Below are 22,919 nucleotides of genomic sequence, written 5' to 3'. Positions count from 1 at the left end.
CTCCACCAGTGCACCACTGAAGCACTTTGAGAGAAAGATTAGTGGCCGGTGGGAGGGGGCAATGGGGAGGAGGGTGGAAGGAGTTGAAGCTGACTGATTTAGCAGACTAGAGACCCAAGCATATGCCCATGGGGATGCTGCTTAGATCAATTTAATTTCACAACAGTCTAGGTCTTTAAAGATGAATGTGGGCAGCCAGACTACGCAGTGAGATCCCCATGGTATAAACAGGAAATTTGTATGAATAAAGGATAGAGGAAGTCTGCAGAACTTGCAGAACAGGTAGGATGAATTTTCAGACTGAAGGCAACAGCCAAATCAAGACAAGTAATACTGTTTTTAAAATGGAAGTGCATCAATCCATTATAAAAGACGTGTTTATTGTTTTAAGGTAAAACAACTAGTGTGTTGTGTTCTTGGTTAATTCTAGAATAATGCGATATTCAGATAGCCAAAATCTCTTGAGTTCATAGTGTATTACTCCAGCCAGTGGTGAGGTTGCTAGGGGAAGGAGTTGGTTTTGTTTATAGCTGAATTATCTCTGAGTTATGAAGTGAGGGAAAGCTGAAGTGTCAGAAGAGAAGAACTAAAGCAATTAGCTGCTGCTTTACTTCTTAGAGATCATTCCCTATCTTGATCTCAGGAAAATATTCACTAAATCCAAGCAATGCAACACAATCTGTACTCGTAGTGAGGACAAACTATTAACTGCCATTAAAATGCTGACCTTTAAAGAGATTTTAGAAGAGTGTTCGTTTAATTTTAACCTCAAGAAACAAACCACTAAGTTTTCTGGAGCAATGTGAGCATCAAATTAATTGACTCTGGAAACTGACTGTGGTAGGGAAGATCAGGTAGTTAATTTACTATCCATTATGCGTTAATAATAGCTTTCCTTAGAGTTTATCCTTAAAATACAAAAGTAGACAAGTAATATTCTAGTCATGCCTGGGAAGAAAATCCCTTCTAGATTTAAAAATCTAAAACAAAACTGCCAGAGCAACCATCAAAACTTGGCAGCTTTGTTTTAAGCAGACTTATCAGTGCTTAGGTTTAAGAGCTACAATTAGGCATGAAAGCAGCTCTCACTCAAAAGTGCACCTCCTTGAGACCTGCTTCTAGAACAAGTTCCAGCAAGGGTCCCAAGATCAGTTCAAGCTGGCCAAGATATGATTTCTTGCATGATATTCTTACATGTGTTAACAGACAACTTCCAGTCAAATATTACATATTCATCTGAAAATATGGCACAGTCAATATAGTGCCAAGTTGAACCATGGCTTTGGTGAATGAGTGGCTATCATGGAACAGGGAGGAAGAACTGAAGCAGAGGGAAACTTTTTCAGAGTTTTGCAAGAGCTGCCGAAGCATTGCCAGAATTATCTCAGCCTCAAACCTGGCTGCTGAGTTCTTGCCTAAGCAAATCTAATACTTTCCTACCATGGGGGATTTTGCTTAATTTTACTTTTCTGGTATGAAGATATATTATTTCACATCTCAGGTTTTTCAAACAGCCTCCCAGACCTGCATCCAGGATTCTAACTGAAAATAGTCTGGTAAAAGGAGGTGTTGGATACCTATTACTTCCAGTGGAGTCTGCCTTTATAATTTTTTTGACTGATTAAAAATAGTAATAATCTATTTGACCCCATTAGCTTTTATTATAACAAAACAAGGAGAATTACTTTAGCCATTTCTTGCTCCAATTGTAATCTTCTGTTAATTTTCTGCTGGTAGGTCTTTATGACATTTTCTACATGTTGCTCCATGTAGAACTTGAAGGCAAAAGGCGAGTAGCTCTTTATTCGGGATTCTCGCTTTTCCTCATCTTTGCCATTTTTTCGCACAGGCACTGGAGATGTCTGAATCTGCTTTTTATCCTTGCTTGGTTTTTCAGCTTTAGCGTTCTTGTTGCTTTTGTCATTTCGGTCAGTGCTCTCCTCAGCCTTATTGCACGTTGAATTGGGGATTACACGGAGGGTCTGCTCTACGCCCATGCATAAACAGTTGATATCAAACTGCTCAGAGCTACCGGGAAGTAATAAATGCTTGGGATACGGTGGTGGCGGACACCGCAGTTCCTGGTTACCATAATCCACATCTAGTTGATAGGCATTAGCTGCTCCAACAGGTGGCACATGCTGCTCAATGATCTCCAAGCCATCCACAGCCGGTGCCTGTGCAGGTAACCAACCAGGATGGGAAGGTCCCACCGCAGTCTGAGGCTCAGGTCTCATCACTCGCATGCTCTTCACTGGCTGGAGAATATGAGCAGATGTGACTGCTGTGATTGTGTTTGGAGATGTAATTGAAGGATCAGGTTTTCCTGGAGGAACCTGTCTTATAGACACTGTCACTTGTGGCTGTTGCTGGTGGTTATTAAAGGAGTTTGTTCTGCTCGGCACTGTGGCATCGGGTCTGAAGGATACGTGTTGCCGTGGAGATGTTTCTATTCCCGGATTTTGTAAAGAATCTCGGCGTGATGGTGTTGCTGCCTGCCACTGCTGAACTTGAGGATTATTCATGTCATAGAGGTCCATGTTTAGGCTATTTCTAGATGGAGTTAATAGATTTTGTGGTGGACTGTCTGAAAAATCATTAGCAAAGGCTGGACCTCTGGATATCACATGCATTTGATGAGAAGAAGGACTTGTCTGTTTGTGATGAGAATGTGATATGTACAGGCTTGCTGGTGCCTGCTGAAATGCATGACCAGAATTATTCTGAACAACTGCCCCTTTATTTGGGAGATTGGTATACCCTCCGTCCTGCTGCATCTTGTTTTGGAAGGATGGACTCCGCTGAACACCATACCCCATAGGTTCCCCCTGCACCATCATGTGCTGCCTACTGTAATGTTGGCTGTTGGAGCCATGGGATGCCTGCAGCTGCAAAGCTTGACTGCTGTGATTAGCCACTGGATAATTAATCACAGAAGACTCGATATTTGCAGGGTATGTTTTCTGCTGATGGCTTGTTGGTGTGCTGTGAGTGCCTACTCCAGAGGGTCGCTGTACAGGAGCATTCATAGCTGGAGACTGCGAAGTAGAGATTAAATAGTCCATGTATGGCCTTGGAACTTCAGTAAGCATATTTGCACCTTCTGCTCCAAAGCCTGTCCCTTCATAGGCTGCATTACTGATCTGATGGTAGGACGGAAAAGATTCGTTTGATCCTTCGAAGCTTGGCCTGCGGGTTACATTATTTGGCACAATACCCTTTCCTTTATAAAAAGAACACAGAAAAATGTTAGGAAACAATTTGGGTGAACCAATTACTTTGCATTACTCATCCATCTATACATACAGACAAACACATACATGCACACTGCGTAGGGAGTATGTGTTACAAAAACACCTTCCAAAATCTAAATTAAGCACTCTGAACATTTGAAGTTATAGGTGCCAAGTATTACTACTGATAACAAGCCTGGCCCACAACATTGCTTATGCCAGGAATCATCAGGGAGTTCTACCAAATCATGAAAATAGAAGCACAAATTCCTTAACTATGAAATCATCAGATTACACTACAGCCTGGTTTTTAAAAGCTGGACCAGTATTACCAGTCATTACTCACAGACAGGAGGAAGCTACAGAGCAGGGGGTTAAGTACAGCACCAATGGGAGGAAAAAAAAAGCTCCCGGAAGGACTGTCAATACAACTTAAAGTCAACATTACTATAAGCTACTAGGTCATCATATAGTCCACATCTCCTGTACAGTGAGCTCACTGCTCACACCGGGGATCTGTTTACATCTCTCTGTTGCATTGTTCTCCTCAAAAATACTTGTTTCCCTCTCCTTCATTTGCAACAAAGACATCATACAGTTTGTCCTGTATTCTTTCCAATGTGTCCAACACAGAGTATCCCCTCGTATTACTCATCTTCCATCTGTTTGGCAGGCAAATCTTTCAGGGTCAACATAGCTTGAAGAACATGCAGAGACAAGATACCAGCATTCCTACACTGGAAGTGTCAATGGCCCTTCTCATCAGTTCTTTGATCTGAGGACAAATTGCAAGTGTATAAAGCACTGGCTATGCTAACAAGACAAGGGGAGAGTCTGTGCTATCGCTGTTTTTTCATTCCCCCTCTGGTTCTTTAGCTTTCACAAGTCACAGGACTTGGCCCATATATGCCTGAACAATTTCCTTTTTGAAATCTTGACTTCACAAGGCCCACAAGAATAGCTATGTTGCACTAACAGGCTTGAACACTGGATCGCAAGCTTTTCTGATTATTTGTATTACAGGATGTCCCAGCTGAGTCAGATGCAGCACACTTGAGCATAGCTGTTGATTCCTCACCTGCATACACACTGCTATACGCAGACACACAAGGACGTACATGTTATTAAGACAGGTCTATGCACCATCTCTGCACACTGAAGAGGCTGTCCCCATACTAAATTACACTTTCATAGACAATGTAATAGTTTGAAAATGAATCAAGTTGGACAAATAATCAGTGTTCTTTAAAGTGAAATCTATAATCAGCAGCTCTTTTTCCTATAACACCACAAAGCCAGTGGAGGCTGTACTTAGAACAGCACTCCCAGATAGCTCAGCTCGTCTGTTGGGGCACAGATAGATGCGCTGAGGAGGCTGTGGCAATCCAAAGCATCCTAAGAAGTGGCTAGTCTGGCCTGGAGGCGGGAGGCAGCCATAAGACCCATTTGTCATCTCTGTCAGTAAGATTCATGCTGAGCCTCTGGGGCAAAGTGACTTTGTTTTTCCCTATCAGAGGCCATGAAGGAAAGTAGCAGCAATAATAGTCCTCCTTTGGGACATATACTTGAGCCATGCAAGGAATCTTGCTGATGTTAAGAGAGATACGACATCCACCTCCTAGATTTGTTCTAGTCTGGCAGAGGAATATTTGGATTTATGAAGATACCAAACGTGGTAGTTGCAGATGATGATTTTTTTTTTTTTCTACACATTCCTATCCAACACAGTAACTGTTATGACTATCTCTTCCCTGTGAAGGTTTTAGATCAGAGTGTATCCTTAAGAGTAATCAACTATACTCATGGGATAATCTGTTTTTATACATAGCTCTCTGTCCCACAGTAATATCTGATAAGTTTTATTTGGGTCTTGCCAGTATGCTGAAACTCGTTAGCTTTACTACTGAAGTTAAAACAGGATAAAAATGAATAATTTGAAAATCTTTTTTCCATATGCCAATATACAGAATTCAAAACCAGAAGATTTAAATTCTCAAAGTGCAAATGACAAGTTCCCAAACAGCATTACATGCTTCCTAATCAAGTAGAAGAGACCTGTGCTATCCTAGCACAAACAATACCATACCAAACAACCACTATGATTTTGTGGCACTTCAGGCAGGCAAACATCAACTGCATGATATTTAAGTTTTGCATTCTGTGTATCCTAAAAGTAAAGGTGGATCTTCAGCTCAAAAGGTTAAGTATTCAAAACAGCTGCATGCATTGGAATGTTAAGAAAGCAAAAACCAATGCAAACGAAAGACGACCTAGTAATTAAAATGTTAGCCTGGAAAGATTTTGTACCCTTCCAGAGGAAATGTACGCTCTTTAGGACTGGATGTGTTCTTTCACTTTAAGGAACAAAGCCTTTACAGTATAAAGCAAAATACAGTTCAGTAATTCTGTCAAAGTTATTTTAAATTCTGCTTAAGGCTCAGTTGAGGCCACATTTGTGCATGTATTAGGACAGAGCTCTCCAAATAGCAAACTGGCCAGTACTACTTTGTCTGCAAGGTGGTCATCCTGCAGGGTAACAGTCCAGGAAGTATTGTCTTAGGGTTTTCCAGAATTTCCTCAAATAATAAAACAGGAAGTCTAAGACTGATAGAAAGGGCAGAACAATGCACCCTTTTCCATCACATTTGAAGCTCCATTCCTCAGAGTGACCACCTGGAAAATGAAGGTCCTTCCCCTTTTCCATCTTCCCTATATGTGGCTACCCTCAGGGTCCCCCCGGAAAGAAGCGGCTTTACTGAAGACCTCCTTCCTGTCCTGGGATTTCTCTTTATAAACTGAATGTGCTTTCTCTTCCTCAGCATTCCTCATCTCTGGACATGCCTCTCTATCAACTACCCAAAATTTAATACCCTTCCCAACACAGATTTTCACTCTGATCAAGGGGCAAGAAGGAAGGTGCTGCTGAGGTGGCCAAGAAGAGAAATTTGTCATGTGGAAATCACTTGCACTCAGTAAACTCAACTTATGACCACACTTAGAGGTCTGTACTACTGTAATCAGACTGATTGAACAGATTTGTTAGCTTCAACTAGTCCAACACGGACAAGACCTTTTAAGTCTAAATGTCGCCAGTGACACACGAGAAGATCCTTGTCCAATGAAACAGGCCCCTGACAACAGGTCTCCAACGTGCTCAACCCTTCGTCCACTAACCTCTCTTCAGCACGTAACACTGTGATTCACAGGTTCAGCCAATCAGAAGACAGTTTTTGGTCTGTTTGGCCAATTTTTGAAACTGGAAGAAGGTAAAAGTAACAAACTCTATCCAAACCAGAGTGCATCCTGATCACAGATCAAAAGCATTCTGCAGTGCCCTAAGTGCTAATACCTGAATGGAAACAACTCCTACAAGGCCTTTTGTCAGCTGTGGTCTGATGTTTGCTGATGAGGTACATGCAGGGCCCAAATCCTCTCATTTGCTAAATCACATGAAACAGAGCTGAAGTAGCCTAGCAGGGATGAGTGGAAATGCTTCTGTTATCTTGGCTCAAGCTATTTCTGCAGTGTACTTACAAGGATGTTAACATGAATTAATTCCTGGGAAGTGAGCTATCTCACAACTCCATAGCAATTACTTACGTGCAAGATTTTACTTTGTGAAAAACTCGAGATGATTGAGGTGATTTGCACTGAAGGATAAATACCTTTATAAGAAGGGGGACTACGAACATGCTCTTGCAAAGCAGGTGAGTTGTGTTCAGCTTCCAGCCCAGCTCACTTTGCAGGGCCATGTTCACATCACTGTGTCCTACAAGAGTACTACTGAATACTGCCAATCCACTAGTTCTCACCAGTAACGACTGTACTTTAAAAAATAGCTTATTGCAAGAAAGAAGAACAGAATTTTCAAAAAAGTTCATGCTTACCTGGTGAGGTCTGCTTAATTACACGTACTATCTGTTCATTTCTAGGATCCAAGTAGCTCATCTTACTGATATACTCCAGAGCCGCTTCAATACTTCTGCTACCCGTTTGCTTCAGTGCTCGGACAGCCATCTCCTATATAAAGCAAACAAGAATTGAATCACATTGAGACAAAACCCAAGCACCATAGTGCAGGCTAGAAAGCAGTAAGCATTCTTATATTTATAGAAACATTTTGTAAGTCACACCAGATCACAACTGCCTGAAGCCAAATGGACTCATACTTTGAAAACATTTGCATGCCTTATACAACTCAAAAATTAAAAGAAAATAAGAAAACAAACAACCTACCCAAACTCTGGCAATTAAAGAAGCATCAAATTGAAATGTGTACTTTACGATTCCTTAAAATAAACTTTGAGTCAAATCTGGAAAAGGCAGCATAGTTTGACATACGATGAAATAGAGCAAAATATTTAGCTTTTGGTATTTGAGAGCATGTCTCTGTTAGTGTTACACCTGTACACAGTAAAAGTTTTAAGGTTTCACAGATGCCACAAGAAGCTAATTAGGCAGGGACTGATTTCTGCTGAGCAAATCCTGGCCCTGCTAGAGTCAATGGGGAAGAAAGATTGCTGTTTCAGTACAGCTGGGATGTCATTCACTATCTGTTTGGAAAATGACTAGCACACCAAACTGCATTTCACATTGTTAGTCTTTTTTGCGGTATTTCATTGGGCACACATCCATCACTGAGAAGTCAATATGGGTGCCAGACACACAACCTGAAAACTAGAACTGGGGTAAATATGAATACTCTAGTTAAACTACTCCAACACAACCACAGTTAGCATCCCCTGGTCTACAGCCAGCAAGTCATATTCTTCTGGAGTTTGTTTATATATTTGCTTATAGCTCAGGTATACAGAATACCTTTCAATAATAGCTCTAGCCTCTGGTTGCAAAGCAAAACTCACAAATCCTTGAAAGGCTGCATGGTCTTTTCTGAAATGATGGAGAGACTGAAATCCAGAGCTTTAATGCTGAATTCACATCGCTGAACTTCAGCCATCAAAAAGTTAGATACTTAGTTGAAAGTAGTTGCTGAGAATCATTCTATTATCACCTCCAAAAGGCAAATCATAAAATAAACGTAACAGGAGATAAACTGACCTTTGGTGACAGAAGATTAGAGGACTAATTTGGACTCATAGCTCTCAGATGGCTAAAGTTGGATGAAATTAATGTCACCATCAAGGGCTTGCCTAAAAATGTCAGTATCTTATTATCTTGCCACTGTAGTGCCATTTTTAGGGGAATTCTGTCATCACAACCTGCCCACTGAGCGCTGAATCAGATGGAGTTTGGTGCCTTCTTGGCTTGGCTTACAGACTGCAGATGTGACGGCTGGGTTGGCACAAGCGCAGTGCTCTCCCACAGGGCAGCTCTGTGCACTGGCTAGCAGTCAGGTAACCTCAACATGAACGCCCCTTTCCTGTATCATCTGGAGCAAAGAGCGACTTTGCTGGACTGAACTTCAAGTACATGTAACATACTAATTGTTTACTTAGCAAGGGAGGATCATCTCCAGTGACACTAATTCACACTTAGCACAGAGCCACATGCTGGCACTTGGCATTTTGCTTCTCTTAGCTCAGTCCCCTCCTACTCCCCCAAAATGGCAGCATTTTCTCCATTACTCAGAGGTTCTGCTTGGGGAATAGCTATAGCAAGTTTTAATATTTTTCACACAATTTATGACTCATAATTCATAGAAAGGCAGTAGTTAGTTTCACATTTCCTATAGCTGAAGTATTTCACTGGCATCAACACATTACTAAGGGCAATTTTATATCAACAGAAAACTATTATGTATGAAGGAAAGAATTTCCCACAATGTTTTTTTCCTCTCTTTTTTTCTTCTTCTGGATACATTTCTAAAGTATTAGCAAATTCGCATCCTAGTGCTCAGCATTCTCATCATCCAGGGACTCTGGGCTTTACAGCCCAGTTCCACAGGGCTGCTAACACACTCTGCCCATTTACAGCAGCTGGATCTAGCCTTAGATCATAAGACAAAGTTTCCTAAATCAAATGTGCTCAATACGCAAGACTGAAAGATCTTTGGGCTGGCTTGGATGTTGGGGCTTTTTAGTTTTGTCTGCAATAGAGTACCAAAAGAATAAATGCTTTGAAAGCAATTATCTGAATGATTAACAGCCCGTATAATCCACTTCTCCCTCTCTTAGCTATGTTGGCTATATACAATTCAGAGGGGCTACAATAGGTTAGTTTTTTTATCACCAGCATAGTAATATCATCTCTGAAAACAATCCCTTCCCCCCTATACTGTAGCACTACTTTCTCCTCTTTTGCCATTGCCTGTGTCAGAAAAGCAAAGTAAACATGACACTGGTCTATTGGAAGCTGCATGTTCTACCTTCAGCAGATATGTTAAGGGATTCATATTTAAACTTCAGTGGGAATAATGGGAGGGGAAAAGCCCAATACATTTCACTGTGGACTGCATGATAACCTAAGAGGGCCAGCAAGAGCTTGGGACCAGCAGATGTGTCGCTAGCAATCTCAGCCCTTTAAGCCCTGTGCTCCAGCTCACCACCTCTCATCTTTCACTAGGTCAGCTCCCACCCTCCAAAGGGTTTGCTCATTACATACCCTGTTTGCTTAGCATTTACATTACTGCTGGAAAAAATGAAGTAAGTTTTTTTGTGGTTCAGAAGAACACCTGTGATTCCCCTGTACACCATCCCATAGCTTTGGCCCTTTCTCCCGTAGCTATCGTGAGACACAAATAGCCCCAGTTTCTGATGCTGGTTCACAAAAGCCTTGCATCATCTCCAAGCAAATAGAGAGCGACCAATAAAAAATAAACATTCCACATACAAAAGGAAAGTGCTTCTCTCAGAGGCAGATCACATATAATCGTAATTCTCCACCCAGGAGACAAATCCTTCTGGGGGCATGCAATACTGCAGGAGAGTGGAGGGCAACAAGAAGCTCCAGCACTGTTATAGCTGGCCTTTGGCCTCCTCTGCATTGGTTTTCCCATCGCCATCCTCCACGTCCACAGCTCTCTCCTCTCTGGCAGCCACCTGAAGATGGCTCCGCTCATTCCAGCATCTTTTCATTAGGGATGAGGGACGAGCTGATGCATGGCTGAGGTTCACAGAGGGTCTGCACTGTGCCCAAGGTGGCTGCTGGCTAATAGGGCACAGCGGCCCTCTCCTTCCTATACACAACACAGCAATGAGTTCTGCTGAGCAAGGGAGCGTGGCTGGGATGAGGGGGCGAAGAGCTGGCCTCCAGGAGCCTGCTGAAGGGTAAGCTGGCTCCCTGCTGGTGGCAGGAGCTGGCTGCATTTTCTGGAAATCAATACAAGGATTGATTAGAAGTATGGTAAGAAGAGCAGAAGATGGATTAAACAATGTCAGGAATTACACTTGTTAGAGAGCAGAGGCTTAAGTGAGAGGGATGGTGTTTGTGAGAAGCAGCAAAATGGCTCAAGAAAGGGAGGAATCAATGCCAAAATCTTGCAAACTGATACTGTAGACAGTAAAAGGGCTGAGGAAACAAGAGGACAGAGGACGAGGATAAAAGTGCACAGCTACACCGACACAGATAGAGCTGTCTTGATTTTACACCACTCTAAGGTAAGTACATTTTAGAAAGAGAAGGGGAAAAAGACCAGAAATGAGACATGGCAAAAAAATATGCTCGGAGCCGTATCCAATGCTAAAACATTCAAGTAGGCACAGGATCAAATCCAGCTCCCACTGAGGTCAAGAAAGATTTCCATTAACTGCAAGGTACACTGCATCAGGCCCTGCACTTCGGATCATTTCCTTTTCACCAGGCCAAACGCTGTCAGCCATAGTACAGTTTGAGAAACATGGTCGCTGGCTGCGTTCTGCTAACCCCACAGCCAGCTGTCAAGGCTGCAAGGAGAAACACAAGCCACTGGCAGGCGCACACATAAACCGCAAGGGAACACAGCGGTCCCGGCCCCAACTCATTCTTTGCATTCTGTGTATTCCCTTTGGAGGATTCAAACATTTATCCGTGCAGGGCTTTTATGCACCTTTTTACTTCCAGACATCACTAGCTGTTGGTGAAAAAATAAACCAGAAAAAGGTGAAAAGCTACAAGGGGAAAATGTACTTTTACAATTAACTCTAATGATTTTGCAATTAATGTTACAGCTGCAGTATTAAAATGAGGTTTCAGTGGTCAGCTGTGGTTCTGGACAGATCGAATGGAAAACCAAAGTCAGACCATGAACCACAAAGCAGACTGAGGCAACTCTGCAGGTTCCCAAATTTGTGGGTTCATAGAGAAAAATAGGGAGAGGGGTGTTTCCCAGCTAGTTCCTACAGTGGGCTACCCAAACCAGACAGCTGCATGGTCAACATGCTCTCTGTTATTTCCCATCTCATGCTGGTAGAAGGCAGCTTTCCAACAGATTTCAAGATTTTGCTAGAAGGAAGGCCACCTTTGAGCTCAGATGCTCAACAGGGAAAATCCTTGTTTGATGGTAAACAGATATTTGGATGTGTGCATATACAGACTTCATCTCACTCTGTGCTCTGCAGGCAATGTGAAAGGCTTTCCCCATTTTACCCTCCTGCCTGGCTGTACTCCACCAGCATTGGCAGAGGCTTGCGTTCTTGCTGTACTACAGGGTTGTCCAGCAACATTTTTCATTCAGAAAGCTCCTAGTTGCCAAGATGTATTTATCATCCAAGCGAAGATTGCACAAGAGGTTACAATAAGTTAAGACTTTTTCCCAAGAACATTGTGTCTGAAGGAGACAATAGGTGCTCCAAGATTTGGCAAGGTTAATTAATTGCTAACAACAACAAAAAAATTAATTACTTGCTTTCCATTCACAAAGAAGGATGGGTGACAGATGCAGGAAACAGATACAGGTTCCCTGAGGAAGGGAAAAAACTAAACCTCATGCCAGAAGAGATGATCCAGAATTGATTACGAACCTTTCTGCGATAGCCCACCATTGTAGGAATTTTCATTCATGATTTTGAACGTGCAAAACCTAAGAAATTCAGGAAACAATGTGTACAATATGCTCTGTCAGGATTGCTGCAGCCCCACAGAACAGGAAACCTTATTTTGTAATATTCTTGACCCATAATTATTCTCTGGTTGGATGCTTCATCCAATTTTGTAGTCTGCTTTTGTTTTCCCTGCCTTCAACTTGCTAACACCAGGGGCTACATTTTGCCCACAAATTCCCAAGCCTAACTATAGCCCTGATTAAAATATTCTAGACACATAATTAAGAAACTATCCTGAGAATCATTAGTAGTCTTCAGTTTTAGTGTATCAAAAAAGCAGGAGGAAATCAGCACTGGCAGAAACCTACTGAGTGCCCACTTGTTTGCCACAGGATCACTCAGTCCATTCATAAACCTCATAACCCATTCAGAAACTAACGGAGATCTACCCCACGGCTACTTAAGAGTTTTCTGGCCCCACCGCTCCTGTTATAAAGCTCCTCCAAAGCTCTACTGCTTTGGCAGTGATAAACTTCCCTCTTAATTTCAGCCTAAATTACGCAGGGTCAGTTTATTCACTCTGCCTTTAGTTTCAATTGTCTTGTAACTTCAGCAGCTCTGCTGTTATGTACAGAGAGCAAGCCACCTTCATCCTAAGGGATGCTCGCAGCTTGGCCTCCTGGGCTAAACAAACCACATTGGTTTAGTTTTCTCTTGTAAAACAGGCTCTTCATTCTCTTTATCGCTATAGTAGCTCATGTCTGTATCAAGAAAGATCAGACTGGGACACCATTTTTATAAGAGCTGCACATGCTGTTCTTGATGACGTGCAAACAGTGGTGGAAAAGTTATCCTCGTGGTAAAGTCGTTCCTTTCTTTTGTTGATTTCAGTGGAGGAAGTTTGAGTTTGGGGCTTTAATCCCGGCTTTTAGTCCTTGCTCGCAACATTTCTACCCTTTGTGCTCCTGAATTTATTTTCGGTTCTGGTAGCACTCCGGCCCTTAAGGTCATCCATTATTTTGGTCAGATGCTCCAGCCCTGCTTTGTACTGACTATGTATTCCACTTCACGTTGTCAGAGTGCTTTCCTTTTTTTTTTTTTTTTTAAAATACTAGACTTATTAATGGAAAAAAGTATGCAGAAGAGACACCCTACAGTACATGAAGTTGGGGCAAACAAAAAAAGAATATGGACAGGTAATGAAATGTAAGTCTCACTAAGTTAAATCACATCAACATAGGAAAGAAAATAACTGGCTCTAAATTAGGAATGGGGAATTACAGGTAAGAAACAACTTTAACCCAAAGGTTTTTATACAACATTTTCAAGGGTATTTGAAGAACTAAAAAAAAAAAAGGAGTATGCCCAAAAGATAAAAGGAGGATTTTTGGAAATGATACAATGCCCTGGTAAACGTCCTACCAGAAGGAAAACAAATAAAAATAAAACTAACGTGATAATTTGCTGCTACACCACTGTTCATTCTTCTTGCCTTCAAACTCTTTTAGTCTTGATTTAGACAAGGTAGGCACCTTTACTATTCTGTGCTTGTGCAGCATCCAGTACAATGGCATCCTGCTATTGTTGTATTTATGGCAGTATGACAACTTATTATTAAAGTAAGGTAATTAAGTCCAGCACAAAATATTCAACTTGGAGTAGTAGGCAAAAAGATCTTGGAGGACTGAAGTGTCAATTCTTCTGGGTCCCAGGATAGAAACCCTGGTGTCGTTACCACCAGAAACCAACTCTGAAATAAGATTACCTTAATATTCTAAACTACAGGACATGGCACACTTCCTACAGCTATGGAAGGAATGAAATAAAATAAAAGTAACTAGAGATTGAGAAGCATCTTTTGACGATCAAGATTATAACTGTTCAAAATATTTCCAGTATTTTTTCAGATTTAAAACAGCTCTAGATGATTAAAAAGCAAGGAAATGAACCAGACAAATTAAACCAACATTTGAAATTTTATCATGGTAATTTTTGCATTTTACTAGCCCTAGAGCAAATACAAAGTTCTATCAGAAGTATCACCAAAAAAGAAAAAAAAAATCAAAATAAAAGGTCCATCATGGCACTTCTCTAGTGTTTTTTCCCAGCTGTTTTTCCTTAAGTTCCTAACTTATCAAAGCTATTTAAGTTTTTCCAAGAGAAGAAAAAATACTCTATAAACTCAGCAGCAGGGTACTTCTAAAAAACAACCACCGTAACACCTTCACCAACTTTAAAAGGGCAAGAGAGAAAAAAACAAAAGCTGAGAACAGTAACTGGAAATATGATATAGCTCCTTAGCAGGTGTCTCAAAAGGCACCAGTTACATCAAAATGCTTTTTCACACTATGCAATTTATATCAAGTAGCAGCATATAACTTCTTTTTTGTTGGGTACCCAACAAGTAGCTCCTTGTAAGACACGTTGTGTTTGGCCATGGGTGTTTCACAGAGGATGCCTGCCATTTTACACTACAGTCCTTGTGTTCCATGAGTTGTTCAAATATGGCTCTTTGCATGAAAAGGAGAGATACAAACTTCAGGCTAAAAGCCAATCCAAGGTCCCAAAGTTAAGACATTTGGAAATAAACCAAGCATGGCTGCTCAACATATTTCCAAACAAATGCTTGTAAAATGAAGGGAGTATTTATACCAAGGCATCTCCACACAAAGAGCGTGTATGTAAACAGTTCAAGAAGCTCTGATGAACTATTCAAGAGATGCAATCTGTTTAAAGAAAAAACACACATGCACTGCAATGCTAGTTTCCAAATCCAGTCAGAACATTTAATCAGACAGCTCCTGTTGATGTCCCAGAGAGTACCTGTGTGTACGTACAGGCACGCATGTAGATATTACATAATGTGTGCATGTCTGTGTATGTGATTTTGCTGAAATTAATCTAATATCAAGTAAGCCTGTGAGCCCTTTGGAAGCAATGTATTAAAAAAGACATGACACCTTCTTTCATGAAGAAATCAGGCTCTTATTTGTGTCATCAGTCAGACAAGACAAGCAATTTCATTATATATATTTATATATACATTTATTATAGCATTTCTGGAAGTACATCAGGGACTCTGGAAAGGATTTGGAAAGGGAAGGCCTGCAGGAAGCTGGAAGAGGTTCTGTCCCAGGCAACAAACCTGCACTCTGCATGAAGCTCAAGTGTCATGAAAGAACAATTACAAACAGGCAAGAAAGAGAGGCCACGGCATTAACAACAATAATGCAAAGGGAGTGAAAATAGTCAAAAGCCATCATGAATACCACTTTTTTTTTTTTTTTTCCCTTTCTGCTGGGAAGCAAGAACAGAACTGAGCTGTCCCAAGCAAGACACAGGCATGAGAGGAAGGGGAGCAGAGTGCAGAGCCCCATCACAGAGGCAAGCTGAATGGATAGCTGACAAAGAGCCTGTTCTCCCTGTCACTCCCAGCCTTGGAAAAAGCACATCTGTGGCTGAAGAGCTGGCAGTAGAATCCTAGTTTCCCTAGATATTTGGTGGAGAGAGCGACACTGTTCGCACCCAAGATATGCGGTGACTTGCTGCCTACCTCAGAGGCTCTAACACCCCTTTCTGAATGCACCCACTCTTTCCCCCAACGTTTGAAGGAGCACAGGCTCCTGATTTAGCAATCAAACTTGGTCAACAGTAATAGGCAGCAGTAATATCTCCCTGAGTACAGAAAGTCCCCATTCTGGAAAATGCACACTTTGCTTCAGGTCCCACATCAGAACAGAGGTGTAAGGAGTGAGCACACAGCATTCAGTTCCGAACACACGTAGTACTCCAGGACTATCTATATGCCAAAATTCACAGGCCAGGTTTGCATTAATAGTAAAATAAAGGAGACGCAAAAGTGTGTATTTGTACATCTTCACTGCTCAACGTATCTCCTAGCTGCACAAAATCCTTTCTGCTATGATGGCACTCGAAGCCTTCCGCACTGCGCTGAGCCCTACACAGACACAAGGGAAGAATCCTGTTCTAAAAAGGATTTCTAATTTAAAACAGAACAAACAATTGTATATACAGCCATAACTGTTCCTCATTACTCTCTAAGTCTGCTCATTGGAGAGCTATTTAAACTATTTAGAGTTCAGTCTAACGAAATGACCCATGGCGGATGCATCAACAGACAGAAAGTTGTACAAATCTCTCCTAATCTTTCCTCAGCAGTGGAGCAGAGGGAACTCAAATCAGGAGCACTCATGTGCTAATTCAGAAATCTTATACTGAGGCCAAATCACATTATATAAACAGCTTTTATAAATCACTGCATTGCTAGGTTTATATTATAGAACAGCATGGAAGTAAGCTTTGCTTACTTCACGCATGTGTGACTGCACATGCATACACACTCAAGTGCGTACGTAGCTCCTTTCCAAAGGTGCTATTTTACTTCCCTGAAATCCCCCTGCTTTGGTTACTGGAACAGGGAACTTCCCACCCTCTGGACACGGTCCATAGCAGGCTCAGCCTCGGCTCCAGTTCACTCCTGTCCCTCTTGACTGGCAGCCACTGTGGTGACCTGTACTCTCACACAGTGCCTCAGCCATATATGCCTTGCATTAACCAGTGAGGCTTAAGAGTTTCCCCTGTTCCTACAAGTCAAGCCAAGGCAAGCCATGGCACTATTCATCAACACTTTTAATAGTACAAAGGAAACATAACATCCTAGAGCTTTTGAACTCTAAAGAAAAGGACAGTTAGAAAACAAATTCAAGTATAAAAAAAATGAGTTGTCCCAAACCAAGAAGCATCATCATCATCTTGTAATGTTCACTGAAAACATCTTCCAGGTTCCTGTTCACATTTTCTAATAACTAGAGGTGTTACCAAACACACTATCCCCTTTCCATACCAAGCCCAATACCGGGCAAGCTCTAAGGCTTACAGCTGTAACTCAAAGAATGAGTCTCGCCCATGTGGTAGTCTAAATCAAATCCTTTCTACACAGCAGAGGAGTCCAAGCCAGTGAAGAGCTTGTTACCAAGCCTTTGTATTTTGGTTCAAGTTTCTAAAGCAACACCTCCCATCTCCCTGTCTTCTAGTTTCTTTATCCTAACAGTAAAGCAGTCAAGTTGATGCAAAGAGCAGTGAATCCTTCCAGCAGCAGCACTGAGTAGCAGGGTTTGCCAAAAGCTATTAGCAGACAATATCAGGTGTTACAGCCTTTAGGAGGAAGAGATGCATGGGGCAAGAATCTTCAAATAGTCACCATTTGGTTTGAAGCCTTCCTCTGGATTGGTATGACTTACAGTCAGAATGCAATAATGGATCCAGACACTCAATTTAAAGAATTCAGCTTGAAAAGACAAGAAGAACAGGAAGCATTTTCCTATCACTTCTTCTTAAGGTATACTGAAATCCACAGGAGAGCAGGAGAGGTGCTGTGCTTTTCACCAATGCAATCAGAAAGTTTTCCCACCCAAGATAATGGGCAGACTTCAGCCAGACTAATTCCTCCTTAGTCCACTTCTGCCCTTGTCTGACTCAGCCTAATGAAACATGCAAATTTGACCAACAGTGCTGACATTAATACCAATACAAGTATTAAAGGCCAATTTGATAATACTAATAAACACTGCAGCACCCAGCAAAGAAGCAATACAAGTTCCTGAGGAAAAAATCTTAGCAAGTTGCCTTCGGGAATTTATCGATTCCACTGAAATCTCACAAACTCTCAACACACATAGAACACGATAAAGAGCCTCGTACAGAAGGCATGTTCAAAATTGAGGTAGAATTGGACCCAACCTCGAGGGAAAGGTGCACCACACTGCAGAACAGCACTGTTGTTTTAAGAAAGGCACTCCAGTATAGCTTCATTTCCAGTTGTGTACCAGGATCCTCATACATGGAATCCAGCCATGAATAAAAAATGACATCTGCTACTCTGTACTCTGCGGGTCCAAGTGAGTGTCCCCAAGCTCAAGGTGTGCAATCTTAAAAAATACCAAAACACAACCTACTCCAAACATAGTGCATCTTAAATTACTAAATAAATTAAGATGGCAGTTCCAGCAAAATCAACACTTTGCTGTGTAAAGGCCAGCTGCCATTTAAAAAGCACTAAACTTTAAGTATTCTCTTAGAATCAGGTTCTTTCTCTCACAGAATCCCAGAATGGCCTGGGTTGGAAGAGACCTTAAAGATCACCTAGTTCCAACCCCCCGGCCATGGGCAGGGACACCCTCCACTAGACCAGGTTGCCCAAAGCCCCATCCAACCTGGCCTTGAACACTTCCAGGGAGGGGGCATCCACACCTTCTCTGGGCAACCTGTTCCACTGCCCCATCACTCTCACAGTAAAGAATTTCTTCCTAATATCTAATGTAAATCTACCTTGCTTCAGCTTAAGGCCATCACCCCTTCTCCTATCACTACATGCCCTTGTAAAAAGTGTCTCTCCAGCTTTTCTCAGGTGTGATGTTTTGTTGTCTTAGCATTTTACACTTATTAGTAACCAGGGCACATTTGCTGCAAGAGCAGCAGACCATGCCGTCTCTCCTTCAGACCTGCTTTTCATATAGTGAGCTGCCAGAATGATAGCATGACTCCTTCCTACTAGCACCCACATCCTCCCCCCCTCCCTTTTTTTGAGACAGCAGTTTCTTACTCTATCAGGGCAAGTAAATCAAGCTGGATAGAATAGCAGTTCAGTCAAGGTTTCATGATGAGCTTGTTCCTCTTCATTAGCAGCAAGTGATGCGTTTGCTAATTTTATTGCTCACATGTTAGCCAAAAAAGCATTTGGCTGGCATTACATTTACAATAGTGTTATTTGTGTATCAAAGCATTTCTTTTCAGTGGCCACAGAAACTAAGATGAGTGCTTCCCATTGCTCTTCCTTCTAATATAAGGATACATACATACTGAGTTATGTATAAAAGATGATTTTTTACAAATATTCACAGAGCTTGCAAATGAGTTCTTAGCCAAACTGGATACAAGGGACTTGTAAACTCGGTATTCAGATTCAGCAAGATGAATTATGAGGTTTGTTGTCCAGGAATAAAGCCCCAAAGCACAGGAAAGAATTGTGTCAAAGACTAGAAGAGCTTTTTGCACTGCCAAAGTCAGCTGTTCCCCAGAAAGTCACACAGTGCTGCAAATTTGCAATGCTTTAGTACTGTTTATTGCATTTCTCCATATCCAACTCTCCAAACTGGATTTTGCATCTATTCCTATTAACAGTGCCTCTGTCACTTTTACTGAGTACTGAGTACTGCCTACTTAAGGCATTACAAGTTTTCTTATACTTCATCAGATTTTAACATTTAAAGATTGATATTCCTCTCCTTCCCTTTCTTGTAACTTTATATGGTTTCGCCCCCCCCGGTTTTAAACCACTAGAATATTCAAGTGTTGTTTTAAAACCTCTTCTCCAAGGCAATAAAAATTAAAGGAAAGAGTAAAATTAAGTCACCCATTCATATTCAAGGTCAAATACTAACATAATTTTTCAAACAAGGTTCAAGCATATTCCTGATATGGCATTTAGAAGTTTAGGAGAGTTTTGTTCCCCTTAATTTTTCTTTTGGGAGTACTTTAATAGAACTATAAAACCTCCAGGATATCTGGCTGGAATGCATTACCACTGAACCGTTCTCTCCTTTGAGGATTTATACTACAATGGGACCCCAACTGACATCAAGCAGTAATGCACAGTCAAAAAGAAAAAAAAAATAAATATATATCTGAGAAATATAGCCCCATTGTGAGACAAATGAAGGCTACTTCTCTCTCAGCCTCACAGTCCAAAGCAGCACGTCTCACATGACTGAAGAAACATCTGGGTTTTATCTTCAGATTTCTAATATTTTTCAGTACAGACACATACACATGCAGAATGCAAGTGTGCTGGGCAAGACAACTTGGTATATTTATTGTTCAAAGAGTAGGAAGATGTAGTACGTTTACATACAGTATTATTTTGTAAAAATTTGTTGGCATTTTGGAATTTCATGTATTAATTGTAATGCTGTCTTTTTAAAAAATTCTCAAAAATACAAAAAAGGCATTCAGCTTTTAACGTTTTAAAATCAATATGCTCAACCTTGTAATACAATATACTCAAACTCTGCAGCATTAAGGATCTCATTAGACATTTTCCAGAAGTCTCCATGCAGCACTTAGTTTCATTAATTCTATCAAACGTGCATGTATAACTACAAGTCCAAAAGTAAGAATTGCTAACCATCACTGACTGCCACTTAGTGATTTTTAAGACTACAAAAAATACCCCTTTGTACTAAACACTTTATACAACTGCTAATCACTGCAGCTTTCTGTAGTTGCAAGATAAAACTCTCAACTCTACCAGTGCTGGAGTCGAAAAAGAGAAAGAAAAAAACCCAGCTGGATAAAATATCTTAAGGTCAGGCTTTTTACATGTAAAGCAGCCACAGTAAAATTATTCACATTCTTAGCACATAGCTGACCGGGACAAGATTCCATGGAGAGGCAAACAATTCCCCCAAGAGAGCAGCTGCATCTTCCTCAGCTCAGGAGCTACTAGAGAGAGGCAGAAATGCCCACTGGCATCCCCAAAACTGACCAAGAGCAGGAAGAAAATGAAAGGCTGCTTCTGCTCCATGGTAATGCTTCACACAACTGTTCCTTTTCTGTGCTCAGTGAGAATAGAGAAGTGTAAAAATAAATAATAAAGCCAGTTGGTAACACACACTTTGATCAATGTCCTTCAAGCAGGCACCCAAGTCTAGTTAAACATAGAAGAGATGGGGGGAAATATTAGATAATATTGAACAGAACACCTGAAAGGAATCCAGTCATCCCGCTTTGCTTTTGCAGCATAATTCTTTTCAGAACTATCTTTTGAAAGTGTAAAACAATTTCTTTCCAGGTTTCCACAATAACTCTCTTAAATTGTCCTTTTTTATCTGGTATTTCCTTAGCGGTACCTTCACTCAGTTCACCTCAGCGTTATTTCTGTTGGCTACTGGCCAAGTAGCACACTTTAATAGTCAAGACACACAATACTGAAGAAGCATCTTTCTCACCACTCCATTTATTTGTAAAAGCTGTGATATGTATTTTAGGTTATTGTAAGAAAATAGATCCTTCTCAATGCAATCCCCTTAACATTAGTGTATCCTCACGAACTTGTCATTGGCCATCAAGGAAATCAGCCCCAGCAACATGAAAAATGACCATACCACTACTTTCAGCATTCCTAACTTAGCATTCACATATTATCTTCCAGCTGCAAGTGTGTCAGCAGAAAACTACTCCCACCTTGTCCCTGCTGCCTGTCACTGTTCCCCATGGCCAAGGTATTACCTGCTTCCCTCTTGCCTGACCACACTGCAGTCCGCTTGCCACCAGAGACAGCTGGGTTAGCACAGTCCTATGATTTAGCTGTTGAAGCTATCTCAGCTCATTTTGACCCAAGCGAGCTAGGGTTAACTCCAGCAGCAGCTCAGCTGGGGCAGTAAGACCTGGGTGAGAGGAGGGGTAAGAAGAGACAGCACTGAGCAGATGGCTGTCTCTGGAGCACAGCTGGAAGGAGAAGAGCACATGAGCGCAGGCTGAGCTTTCTCTTGGCATTTCTTCTGACGGTGGTTGACAGCCAAGGCAGCTGTCACCGCTCTCAACTTCTCTGCTCCTTTCTGTGCCCCCTGCCATACCCCACAATTGTGCTCATGTCCTTCCCACCATCCCCAAAAAGTTATTTTTAACCTGGATCAGTTCCCTGATCAGTCACCGCTCAGCTCCGCAAACACTGTGCTGGCACTGCTTGCGGGAATGAACCGGGGAGGAACAAGCGGGAAGATGGGCAGCTCTGGCAGCACCACTGAAAGCTGCTCTCCTGGAGCCCCAGCCTAGGAGTCTCCTCGCCTTCCTTCACACCAACCTACAAACTTCCCAGGTGAATGAAATACGCTTGCGATATCTCAGACCATAAGGTTTTTCTTTTTTTTTTCCCCCCCTCTATGCTGCCTTAAGAAAGTTTTTAATTGCAGTATTTTGTGTGTTGGTGTCATATTAGGTTTAACAAGCTAATCCCTCTCTTAGTTGTGCAGTTATCACCTAATATTTCAAGGCACCAACAGGACATTCTTCAGAAATACATTTGATCATCTTAAAAAGATACAGCCAAGGGGAAACAGTCTTACATGACAGGCTATAAATCAACATGTTAGACAAGTAATTTTAAACCACAGAAGGAAGAAAAAAAAATCTCACTGTATCAAGCCAATAAAAACCCTGTAACAGTGACTCTAGAAAATACTGGACCTATTCCATAACAACTATATTTCTTAGGAAAATACAGTATTTTGAACTCTAAGTAAAGAAGTCTGAACTTGATTAGACTGAAACAAAGGAGAGGGAGGAAAGCAGAGGACATGATTCCCCTCATCCTTCCTCTACAGTTGAAGTCTGAGGAGGAAGCTTGAGATGGCTCAAGTAGATAAAGAAACTGTTCCCTTGACCAAGTCACTCAGTGGGTGAACGATCCTCACCTCCCTCCTTCGATCATTTACTCCAACTCTTAGGAGACTGTTGTTTTCCAATGTTTTGGAAAACATTTGATAGCAGAACAAATGGCAATTGTTTTTCAGGCTTCCTTACATTATTATTATTAATAATAATAATTATAATTATGACAGCACATGCTCAGTTGCATGAATAATACTCGGAGACTGCAACGTTTCTTCTGAGATCTTTAAGGGTGCAAGAGATTAAGAAACTAACAAGAGACAAATAATCACTTTTCTTGAGAAAACATATTCTTAAAAGC

The 22,919-nt window shown here is 41.4% G+C and overlaps 1 protein-coding gene across 4 annotated transcripts in view; it reads right to left on the bottom strand.

Moving 5' to 3' along the window:
- LATS2 (large tumor suppressor kinase 2) overlaps window positions 1-22,919 on the bottom strand; it is a 51,034-nt gene that overhangs the window by 6,506 nt on the left and 21,609 nt on the right. For all 4 annotated transcript variants that reach the window (XM_075742188.1, XM_075742190.1, XM_075742189.1 and 1 more), the window contains exons 3-4: window positions 7,121-7,253; window positions 1,686-3,223 (exon numbers count right to left, since the gene is read on the bottom strand). In XM_075742188.1, coding sequence (XP_075598303.1) covers window positions 1,686-3,223; window positions 7,121-7,253 — 1,671 coding nt within the window. The remainder of the gene's footprint in view (window positions 1-1,685; window positions 3,224-7,120; window positions 7,254-22,919) is intronic.

This window comes from Balearica regulorum, chromosome 1 (genome assembly GCF_011004875.1).
Source record: "Balearica regulorum gibbericeps isolate bBalReg1 chromosome 1, bBalReg1.pri, whole genome shotgun sequence".
Lineage (NCBI taxonomy): Eukaryota > Metazoa > Chordata > Aves > Gruiformes > Gruidae > Balearica > Balearica regulorum.
This window is presented reverse-complemented; position numbering and strand designations above follow the sequence as displayed.